Below are 11,711 nucleotides of genomic sequence, written 5' to 3'. Positions count from 1 at the left end.
AGCGCTGCTCAGCCAGAAGCCCTGAGCTGGGCTCATGGCTGGCAAGTGCAGCAGTGGTGGTAGGAGCCTCTCCCACCTCCATGGCAGTGTTAAGGATGTCCGACTGACAGCATAGGCCCGCTCTCCGGGGGGGTGGGGGAGAGGGGCGGACCTAAGCCATCAGTCGGACATCCCCCAAGGGCTCCGGGACTTGTGAGAGGGCGCAGGCTGAGCTGAGAAACCCCCTCTCCCCCCTGAGTACACGATTTTCATGCACTGGGCCTCTAGTAGAAAATAAAAGTCTACCTCAAACCAATGTTCCTCAATCCTAGCTGTATTTCAGAATAACCTAGGGATTATGAAAAAATACCGATGCCTCTGCCCAACCTCCTAAGATTCTGACACAATTGGTCTGGGGTGCAATTTAGGCATCAGGATTTTTAACAGCTTCCCAGTGATCCTGACGCACAGATAGCATCAAGGCCACTGCCTGGAGCTTAGCCAGTGTTTACCAACACTGCAGAGGCAAAGCCTTTCAGAAAGTGGCTTAAACGTAAAAATACACTTAATTTTAAGTTGCAAATTTGATTAATGGTACTTCTCTTTTTCACACAGGTACAAACGATTCACATATAACCACATTTTCTATTAAAAAGCAAGTGAGCAGCTAAGTTTGTCATCACTGTGTTCACCTCTGCAGACGTCTATGCATGGACAAGGCACTTGTTTAAGAGAAGTTTCAGAGGGACCAGAAAAGAACAGATCACCGAGGCCCGTGCTTCTCTGGGCCCAGCTCCTCAGACATCAGAGAGCTGCGCAGCCACACAAAGCAGCCCACCAGCATGGACTTGTCCTACTTTGGATCGACTCCTGCTTGGAAATTACAGACATGATGAGACGCCTTGCGGTTCACAGTATAAAAAATAATCAGATGAGGATAAATACTTTACAAAATACACAGGTAGAAATAACTTCAGTTATTAAAGGCACAATAGCAAAATTAGGTATTAAAATATGCAAAGTGCCATCTAATTTGTTATGAAAGGGTCAAAGAATAAGGTCATTCTATCAAAAATATTATTATACCAGAAAGAATGAACAAATTATACTAAATACCAGGGGGAAAGGTATCTGTTATTAGAATAACAATGGAAGGAGGGAAAGATGCCAAAATTCTGCAATAGTACATAGGATAGGAAGCATTTTTTAAATTGTTACCAGTTACTTTTTCAGCAAGTGGCTACATCAAACTGATGTAAAATGTATATATTACATTACGTTTCACATAGACAATCCCACCTGAGCTCGTGAAAGTTATTTACACTACAAATATTTACAAGCCTAATCGGAGATGGTAATTTGAATATCAAGCTGAGAAACATCTTTGAAGAACTACCCTGTGTAAGATCACACTGAATCAAGCACTGAGGGAGGGCACAAAAGCAACCCTGTCTGTTCTTCATGGGACTTATTAATTAAAACAGTAATGAGGAATTTTTAGAGCTAGGATTTTGAAAGCATAAGAACCAGTTTTCTCTGGAAACAATCTTTTTCTTGTTTATTTCAAAGCACAAAACGTGGCAGACATAGTCTAAATGTATTAGAGACACACAGGCAATGTTTCTCTCTGACTCTAAGAGAAATGTGAGAGTCCAAAAACAAGAAAAATTATCATATGCTTACCATCCAGTGATTGATGCTGTGGAAACAATGGGTTTGCTCAGTGGCTGAGAGCAGCTCACCACCTGTGTCTCCTGCACAGCACGCATGTCCCACAGCGGAGGCACTCTCTGATGTGTTTCATTGCCTCACTAACCCTAAGAAATGCTTATGAGCAATTTAAATTTTAAAATCCACGTTTCCAAAACAGGAGATTCAACTGACAAGACCACCACTTACCTGCAGTGTAAGAAAAGTATAATGCCCGTCCTTATAATGAGTGCTATCTCACAGCCACAGAAGAACCCATATGGTCCCACACATTGGACCTCCCTCCTCAGAGGTTCACTCCCCAGCACTGCTGGTTTTGTATCACTGTTACTAATAAATGTGCCTCGTCTCCATATTCCATTTAGGAATTCATTCAAATTCATTTCACATCAGGTTAGAGAGTTTAGCTCTCAGTACAATCCAGAATATAATGCAAGTATGTGTGTTCACAGTTCCAAGTGCATGATAAAAAACTTTATGCGTAAACGTGTTTTGTCTTATTGTCTATAACACGCTAGCATTAATTCATAGCAGTATATTTATTTTTTAGTTATGTTACTCCTTAAGGAATGGTATAATAGCATAGTTTAATCAGAATGTAAGGTTTTCTACTGATTTCTAGTATACAGCATACTGCATTTCCTATCCAAAAATTGCCTTACAAGATGTCTTTTAAATTACTTGAGATCAATATAAGAAAAAAGATGTTTTCCCTGCAAACCAAAACAAAAAAAGGGTGGGGGGGGCTGTCTCATACAACTGCACAGACATATTCGGAATCCTCTATCATGGGACACATGGGTGCTTATTAGGAAGGGAAGAGGAAAGGAAGGATGGAGGGAAGGAGAGAGAATCCAGAGATACACAGAAAGTAAAATCAAACCCATCAAGGGGGTTTACCCAGGCATTCAAGATACATACTTTCCTAGAACCCAGAGAGGCAAGGAAGACGGCTGTACCATGCAGTGAGATTCAGAGCCTGGTGCAGGGAAGAGACTGGGAGGACTGATGATTCCCACTGGAACACTATATACTGCGGGATGCGCGCCTGCCCTCACCTAGGCCCAGCCTGTGAAGCTCCTGGATTCCTTCGGGCCCAGCACCTACTCCAGTGCTTGTCTGGCCCTTCTTATGCCTTATCTCCACACACCCCTCCTTACCAGAGTCACCTCTTCTTATAATACCCACGATGTTTACATTTCTAAATTATTGCCTTGTCACTATTAAAGCCTTTTAAAAATATTCTGAGTTTTTTAAACTTTAATTTCTTTGTATGTTGGTGATCTCTAATTTCAAAAGAATAATTCACTTTTTATATAATGAATAAAACGTATGTAATGTATAATTATCTACATAATTTATATTGGAGCCTTTCCTTTTTTTAATTTTAGTTTCAATTACAGTTGACATTCAATATTATTTTGTATTAGTTTCAGGTGTACAGCACAGTGGTTAGACAATCATATACTTTACAAAGTGATTTCCCCAATATTTCAAGCATACCTGGCACCATACATAATTATTACAGTGTTACTGGCTATACTTCCTATACTGTACTTTACATCCCCAGGACTATTTGGTAATTTCCAATTTGTACTTTTTAATCACTCCACCTTTTACTTTTCTTTATTTTATTTTTTTCATTTTACCCTTTTCACCACTGCCTCTCCCCTATGGCAACCATCAGTCTGTTCTCCACATCTATGAGCCTGTTTCTATTTTGTTTGGGAGCCTTTCATTAGAACCAATATTAAATTAAGGGCACATTCTCAAATGTTTATGTACATTATGCATGTGTGTTTTAAATCAACTGCAATTTTAAGTAAACATCTATCATTATATTTGACAATTTATATTAGAAGACCTATGTGAAAACTAAGAAGGAAATGCTTATGCATTCATTTTCCATGCTCTTTCAGCATCTGTAAAACTGTGAGGGCTCCAACATATAAATGCTGAGCTGTTAAGGCAATCGTTTGCCATGTCTCCTCAGTACATGGTCTGGGACAAGGCGAGAACAAGAGATGGGGCAGAGGCTGAGTGGCCTGGACCAGAAAAGTAAGCATCAGGAGAGAAAGACAAGGTCCATGCTGGGTCTGAGGAGGTGCACATGGGCAGCTGTTAAATCCAGCCACTGTTCTGACCCTTGGTCAACACCAGTGTAGCTAAAAACCTTTTCTTAAATCCACACTCACATAAGCCAAGAGGCTGGGTCTAGGGAAGGCAATGGGACACTGAGGACTCAGTCTTCCGGATATAAAGCACTCAAAGGGGACAGCAAGGAGGAGGTGAACAACCCTAAGCTTTGTCAGCTAGAAGGGTAAGGATGCTCCCAGAGCCATCTGGTTGGATGGGTTGTTTCACAGGACCCTAATCTTACTAGCAGATGAGCTAAATTCATCCTAAACTAATTGTACTGCTCTACACACAACCTCCACACTCACTCTGTATTCAATGAGCTTCACAAATAAAGCAATGAATTCATTTAATTTGAATTTATCATACTTTCTCTTTCTCTAGCCAGTTACTCCTCCAGTAGCCTATCTATCATTTCTAAAGACACACTGAGTACATAACATTGTAAGGGGAAAAGCACATACCTGACACTTCATCCATCTACTTCCCTCCTGTGAATGCCAAATTACTATACAAGTATCATAGCAAACTCCAGATTCCCCTTGCCTGCCTCCCCCACCCCGTCTCTCTCTCTCTCTCTCTGTCTCTCTCTCTCTCTCTCTCTCTCTCTCTCTCTCTCTCTCTCTCACACACACACACACACACACACACACATTCAACAAGGCACTGCTCCTGACACCGTGCACCTTCAATCCCTAGTCAACACTGAAGAATAGTCACTAATAGTCACTAACACCTGCCTGGCCTATCTCTATGCTCTGGGTCTCGCACACCCACCACCTCAGTCCTAGATGAAATCCTTGCCAACATCATGAAGCCATCTTTAAGAAACTGTTCTAGATTAAAGAACATAGTTTTTCTCTTTAATTTTCTCCACTGTAGACCAAGCAGATTCTTGGGAGAAAAATTTAGTGTTGCTCTAATTTATTCATGACCCCTCTTCCCCACTCCCCCCCTATAAATTAGGATGTGCTCAGATAGAAGGAAGGAAATACATGGATAACAATGGCCTAAACCAGTGGTGGGCAAACCGCGGCTCGCGAGCCACATGCGGCTCTTTGGCCCCTTGAGTGTGGCTCTTCCACAAAATACCACGTGCGGGAACGCACGTACAGTGCGATTAAAACTTCGTGGCCCATGCGCAGAAGTCGGTTTTCGGCCTGGGCAAGTCTATTTTGAAGAAGTGGTTCAGAAGTGGGGGGTGTCGGTCGGTCGGTCTGGCTACGGGAGACGCAGCACAGGCAGGCCGCGGGATACGCAGCGTGGGGGAGCTAAATTGTAAGGAATTTAATTTTATCAATAAATAATATCGTTATTAAGTATGATATCAAGTTTTATTCAACGTACCTATAGTTTAACTAAGACTTAAAACTTTAAGTAAAGTTTATTAAGTTAATTTTAGGGAACGTTGTAGAGTGAAAGAAGATGTAGTGTTGAGGATTGAGAAAGGTATGTTGAGATGGCTTGGACATATAGAGAGGATGAACGAAATGAGATAGACGCAACAAGTATACAAGACGAGTGTGGATGGGAGAGTTGGAAGGGGTCGACCTCAGCGAACGTACCTCAATCAGATTGAGGACGTTTTTAGCAAAGGCCAGCTTAGGAGTACCCTAATTAAGTTAATAACAATGTACCTACCTATATAGTTTAAGTTTAAAAAATTTGGCTCTCAAAAGAAATTTCAATCGTTGTACTGTTGATATTTGCCTCTGTTGACTAATGAGTTTGCCGACCACTGGCCTAAACCATCGTTGACCTTTCTAAAAATTCCTTATAAAGTAAGCCTAGAGTTGCTTTGACCTCTCAGCAATGTCGAGAAGGACCCAGGTTCTTCTTATTCTACTACTTCACCATCCTTAGCATGTTGGCATTAATCTATAATGATAAAAGCGCAATATGCTAATTAGACTGGACAGCCGAACGACCTTCCAGATGTCATTCCAGACGAAGCCTCGGTGGTGGGGGCCGAGGCAGAGGCAGTTAGGGATGATTAGGCAGGCAGAAAGAGTGGTTAGGGGCAATCAGGCCAGCAGTTAGGGGCGATCAGGCAGGCAGGCGAGCAGTTAGGGGTGATCAGGCAGGCAGGCGAGCAGTTAGGAGATAGTGGTCTCAAATTGCAAGAGGGTGTAGGCCAGGCTAAGGGACCCCCCACCCCGTGCACAATTTTGTGCACCAGGCCTCTAGTTTTCAATATTGCCTCCAGTTTCAAAATGGCTACTACAGTCCCAGGCATCATGTCTTCATGTGGCAGTGCCTCATACAGGAAAAAGAATGATTGAGGTTAAAAAAAATATATTAATCGCTCTCTTTCAGTAACCTCAGTCTTTTTAACCAAAGAAACAAATATTTATCAAAAGCTCATAAAACTGCCCTGGCTGTTTGGGCTCAGTTAGTTGGGCATTACCCCGTGCACCCACAAGGTTGCTGGTTCGATTCCCAGTTAGAGCTCATGCCCAAGTTGTGAGCTTGATCCCAGGTAGGGGGCGTGCACAAGGCAGTTGATCAATGTTTCTGTTTCTCTGCCTCTCTCTTTCTCTTTCTCCCTCTCCCTTCCTCTCTCTAAAATCAATAAAATAAAATAATTAAAATTAAGAAAAAAAGCTCATAAGACTGCTTTTTACCTTTCAATGGCTGCTGCCCAACCTTAGAACAATATTGGCAAAACAAGTCAAAGGTGTTCATGGGTTAACTCACTGGACATGAGCACACTTCTGCCAAAAGAAAATTGGGAGTTCTTTAGTAAGGAAGAAAAAAGCTAGATATAGAGTAGACAACTTATTATGTCTGCCATGTACCACCACAAGGGTTCTGAGGAATGTCACTGGATATCTGGGCTTCTTTGATCCTTCCTCCCTTTCTCTCTCCCTCCCTTTCTCCTTCCTTCTTTCTTCCCACTGCAAAGGGGCATTTAAGTAAAATAAAAATGTGGCATAATTCTCAGCAAGTTCTATTTATCCCTTCTATGTATAGTTTAGTCCTTTAATAAATAATATTTAAAAATATATTTTCTCTTTAAAAAGCTGTAGAAAAAGAAATTAAATAGCTGAGTTCCTAAAATGTTTTAAAAAGTATATCATACTTCCTTATTTGTTTACTTCGACATTTCAGCTCTGCTTTATTTCAATCTGGGTATCTCAGTTGCTTCGATGGGTAGTTGATACTGTAAATTCAGTTCCTCAGCCCCTCTTTCTGTCAAGAAGTATTTCATTCAACATTTATCGAGGGCCTGATGTCTAAACACTCCAGAAGAGTTGCATATGTAAAGCAACCCTGAAAGTTCCAGAAATAAATATTTAATAATATAAATACATCTATAACATCATTTTGATTTTTAGCTATGAAGTTTTCTTAGAGCAAGGTATGTCAGCCTTTCAAATTATACATCTTGAAATAGCATCTGTGTTCCTCCTTTATTTTCCTATCAATCTACTTTACCCCCTTAAGGTTTTTTTCTTTCCCTTTAAGAGTGACTCTATTTATCTGAATCAATCCATTTATTCCTTATTTTTCAAGTTTAAGTTAACAGATTGAGAGATAGATTATGTCCAAACATCTGCGATGAAACGCTTTACCTGCAACTCCTGCTATGAGTAAAACTAATTTTAATTACATGGTATTTGAAAATTTCTCTCACAGGCGCTGTGAAAGTTTTTAGTGTAAGAACAAGTTATTGCCTAGGCTCTCACTGTTAGGGACACTCTTATTCCAAACAAAAAATACATCATATCACTATATCAGGGTTATAAATAGACCACAGTAAACAGCAGTTTTGATATCATGGATGTTTACGATAGTCACACTTTAAGATTACTGGAAATTTTTATATGTATGCATTGGGTCAATCATAACTTTACAGAGAAAATTAAAAGAGATTATGTTTGCCATTCACTGGGTACCATTACCTAGAAAGACTCCAGAGAGACTAAAATGTAGCTATAAATCATATAACACTATTTAGTAACACCTGGATATTAGGATAGTGAGCTTTCCTGACAATCCCCCAAACTAAAGTTAGTGAGTACCTATCACCCGTAGCAATCACGTGTGCACTACACTTGCATACTCCTAATGTGACAGTCACATTCTTTCCATGGGTCTATTAGGATAGTGAGCTTTCCTGACAATCCCCCAAACTGAAGTTAGTGAGTACTATCACCCATAGTAATCATGTGTGCACTACACTTGCGTACTCCTAATGTGACAGTCACATTCTTTCCATGGGTTCTTTTCCTTTGCCAACCCCTGGAATGTTGGAACCCACAGTACCCCCAGCTCTATTCTCTCCATGAGTCTCATCTACGGCTATACCTTTAACTATTGCTTAATGTAAATGAATCTTAAGTTTGTGTCCCCATTTTACAGCCCACGATGTCCTTTGAATTTTAGGGCCATACTTGCACCTTCCTTCTAGATAATTCCCATATAATCATGGTCAGGTTACACTCAGACAAATCTGCACTCAACCTTTTAATTCTACAAACTTATTTCTGTGTTCACTAACTGGATTCAAAGTGTCACAATCAATTCAATATCAGGATTGAAAACCTCAATTACCCTAAATGCCTCCATCTCCCTTAACCACTCTCTGAAATCATTCACAAATGTCTGAAGTGTCTACTCTGAAATCATTCAAATTTGTCTGACTTCCTCTCATTCTCACTATCATAGATCTAGTACAACTCATCATTCTTTATGGTGATTTTGGTAAATGCCTTTAAAACTTGCCTCCCTCCAATCACTGCTTGTCTCCTTGCCTCCAATCGCTGCTACAGTCGAAACATCCTCTATGCTCCACTTCCGTCTGACAAATATTTATTGAGCAACTTCTGTGTGTCAGGCTTTGAGGTGGGCATTTAGTAGAGAATGCTTATCAAATTACAGACCTACACATGCCCGACTGATGTGGCTCAGTAGTTGAGCGTCAACCTATGAACCAGTCAAGTTCGATTCCCAGTCAGGGCACATGCCCAGGTTGCAGGTTCAGTCCCAGTGTGGGGCGTGCAGGAGGCAGCCGATCAATGATTCTCTCTCATCATTGATGTTTCTATCTCTCTCCATCCCCCTTCCTCTCTGAAATCAATAAAAATATATTTTTCAAAAAAGAAGACCTATACTTCTCAGTGAATTTAGGCTCTCGATCAGGAGAGCCTAAATAAATAAACAGACTATGGCAGCAACTAAGTAAACAAATAAATAGCCCATAGGGGGTGTTTGCTTAAAGAATAATTGCGGGGGGTTACTGTGTATATAGAGTACACACTTAGGAGGTGTCATTTAGAATCAGACCTCTAGGAAGGGAAGAGGCCAGCCACAAAGAGAGTCCAAGAGAAGAGCATAACAAAGGCCAAGGCAAGAAGAGCCTCGAGGACTGGAAGGAGGCTCATGGTGGCTGGGACAGAGTTGACAAGGGGGTGTGTATGAGAGAAGGTGGGAGAGGTGAATAGAGGTGAAGTCACCCACAGCATCCCAGCACTGACCACAAGTCTGTATATAACGTGAAGTGGACTGGATACAGAGAAGGGTTTTCCACAAAGGAGTAACATGATCTAATTTACCTTTTTTGTTTTGTTTTTAAATCACCAGAATTATGTTTCCCAATCCTGATATTAGGGTCAATCCCCTGCATCAAAAGAGTTCCATGGCTCCTGATGAAGGGGGTGACCACATGTTCTAGTTTGTTCAAGTGAGTCCTGGTTTTTGCCTGTTGCCCTAGTATAATTAGTAATAGTCCCTTCCTTTCTCTCTCATAAGCGTCCTACCCAGACCATAAATTGTATGGTAAACTTACTGATAGGATATACAGTAAAATAGTCTCTAGGCTGATATTCAAGGCTCTTCTGATCCTGGTCCCAACTCACCTCTCTTCCCTCTCATCCCCTTTGAATTTTAGAAACATACTTCCACCTTCCTTCTAGGTAATCCCTGTATATTCAGGGTCAGATTATACTCAGACAAATCTGAACACAACCTTTTATCCTACAAGCTCACTTCTCCCCCGTCACATCACTACCTTACGGTGTTCTGGTCACTGTGAAGTGTGGCTGGCAGTATCCTGAATGGGACGGGTGTCTTCCACTGCTCTGCCTTTGTTCCTGTGACTGCCTCAGGACCATCTCATGACTAGTAGCCAGACCTGGGAGACCTTCTAGAAACCAGGAAGAATGAATAGCTTCCCCTCTGCACTTGGTTAGCACCTCTATTATGCCATTTATCACAACTATTTTCCCTGCTAGAACAGTAGGAACCTAGTGGCAAGGACAGCACCTCCTCTTGTAGGTTTTGGGTCCTCATCACCCACTGCATGCCTGGTCCACAGCTGGTACTTGATATATGATTGCTAGATGAATTATTTAATATGAAAGCGACATAAAATACACAAATAATATTTAATATCAAAGCAACATAAAATACATATACCAATAAGGTTGAACAATGTGATTTTAAAATTAATTTATCTGTAAGCCTTAAAACATTGTTGCCTTCACATCTATTTTCATTCTCTAAATTCATCCCACTGCTTAATGTAGCCCGTTCATTAGGAAGTAACAATAAAGTTTTAATAAATGGCTAGAAGTAAAAAATCTTTATAGGCCTCGAAGAAGTCTAGTTTTAGGAAACGAAACGATTTCTAAATAACTGTGAAACTGAAATAAAACAGATGGAGGTATTAACAAAAGGTAATTTCACACTCACCACTCTTAAACAATCCGGAACACATCCTGCTCAGAAGAAGTTTTTGACGCAACTGCAAAACTTCAGCTTCCAGGGTTTCAACTCTAGATCTCCACTCCGACTCCTGCCCCGACACGACCCTCGCAAGGTGCTCTGTGTGTTCTCTGCTGCTTCTGTCTGCTGGCTTTGAGCGGATAATCGCCAAGGCCAGAGCCAGCTTTGCAGTTCTCAGGTACCATACTTGATTATCCGTCCTGGCTTCTGTCCCTATGGGGCAATAAGAAAGAAAGTTATGGAAGTGCCTTTTAACTTCTGCACTGCATGTCATTTGCTCAAAATTGATTTTGCAGAGTAACACTAATTAATAAGTTTATAATACCAGTTGACACCAAGTAACAGAAAAAAAACTTCCCAGGAACTGAAAGCATTATGAAAAATATGCAGAAGAAAAATCTATGCACATGCATATTAAGTTTATTAATATTAAAAACAATAGGTTCAGACAATTTGACAAATTCTTGGGATGGAAAACACATACATTAATTCACTTAGTGATATCTAACAAATGGCATACATCAGAGTGTCTCTCTCTCTCTCTCTCTCTCTCACACACACACACACACACACACACACACATGTGGTCCCATTCCCCCAAAAATTCTAATTCAGTAAGTCAGGGGTAGAGCTGATACTTTTTTATAACTTTTTTTATTTTTCAATTACAGTTGACATACAATATTATAGTAGTTTCAGGTGTACAACATAGCAATTAGACATTTATATAACTTACAAAATGGTCACCCCGATGAGTCTAGTACCTGTCTGACACCATGCATAGCTATTATAATATTGACTAGAGGCCCGGTGCACAAAAATTTGTGCACTTGGCGGGGGAGGGGGGGTCCCTCAGCCCGGCCTGGGCCCTCTCGCAACCTGGGACCCCATGGGAGATGACCACCTGCTGGCTTAGGCCCGCTCCCTGAGGGATTGGTCCTAAGATGGCAATCAGACATCCCTCTGGCAGCCTGGCAGTCTGGCAGCCCTCGCGGGATGTCCACTTGCCAGCGGGGAGCAGGCCTAAGCTGCAGTCAGACATCCTTAGCGCTGCTGAGGAGGCGGGAGAGGCTCCTACCACCACCGCTGTACTGGCAGCCGTCAGCCTGGCTTGTGGCTGAGCAGAGCTCCCCCTGTGGGAGCGCACTGACCACCAG

At 41.4% G+C, this 11,711-nt stretch overlaps 1 protein-coding gene across 1 annotated transcript in view; it reads right to left on the bottom strand.

Moving 5' to 3' along the window:
- The window catches only part of MEI4 (meiotic double-stranded break formation protein 4), a 134,621-nt gene that overhangs the window by 121,054 nt on the left and 1,856 nt on the right, over positions 1–11,711 (bottom strand). Inside the window, exon 2 of the mRNA XM_005861463.2 lies at positions 10,522–10,767. Coding sequence (XP_005861525.1) covers positions 10,522–10,767 — 246 coding nt within the window. The remainder of the gene's footprint in view (positions 1–10,521; positions 10,768–11,711) is intronic.

This window comes from Myotis brandtii, unplaced genomic scaffold (assembly GCF_000412655.1).
Source record: "Myotis brandtii unplaced genomic scaffold, ASM41265v1 scaffold151, whole genome shotgun sequence".
Taxonomy (NCBI): Eukaryota; Metazoa; Chordata; class Mammalia; order Chiroptera; family Vespertilionidae; genus Myotis; species Myotis brandtii.
The sequence above is the reverse complement of the archived record's forward strand: the minus strand, read 5'-3'. Positions and strand labels throughout refer to the sequence as shown.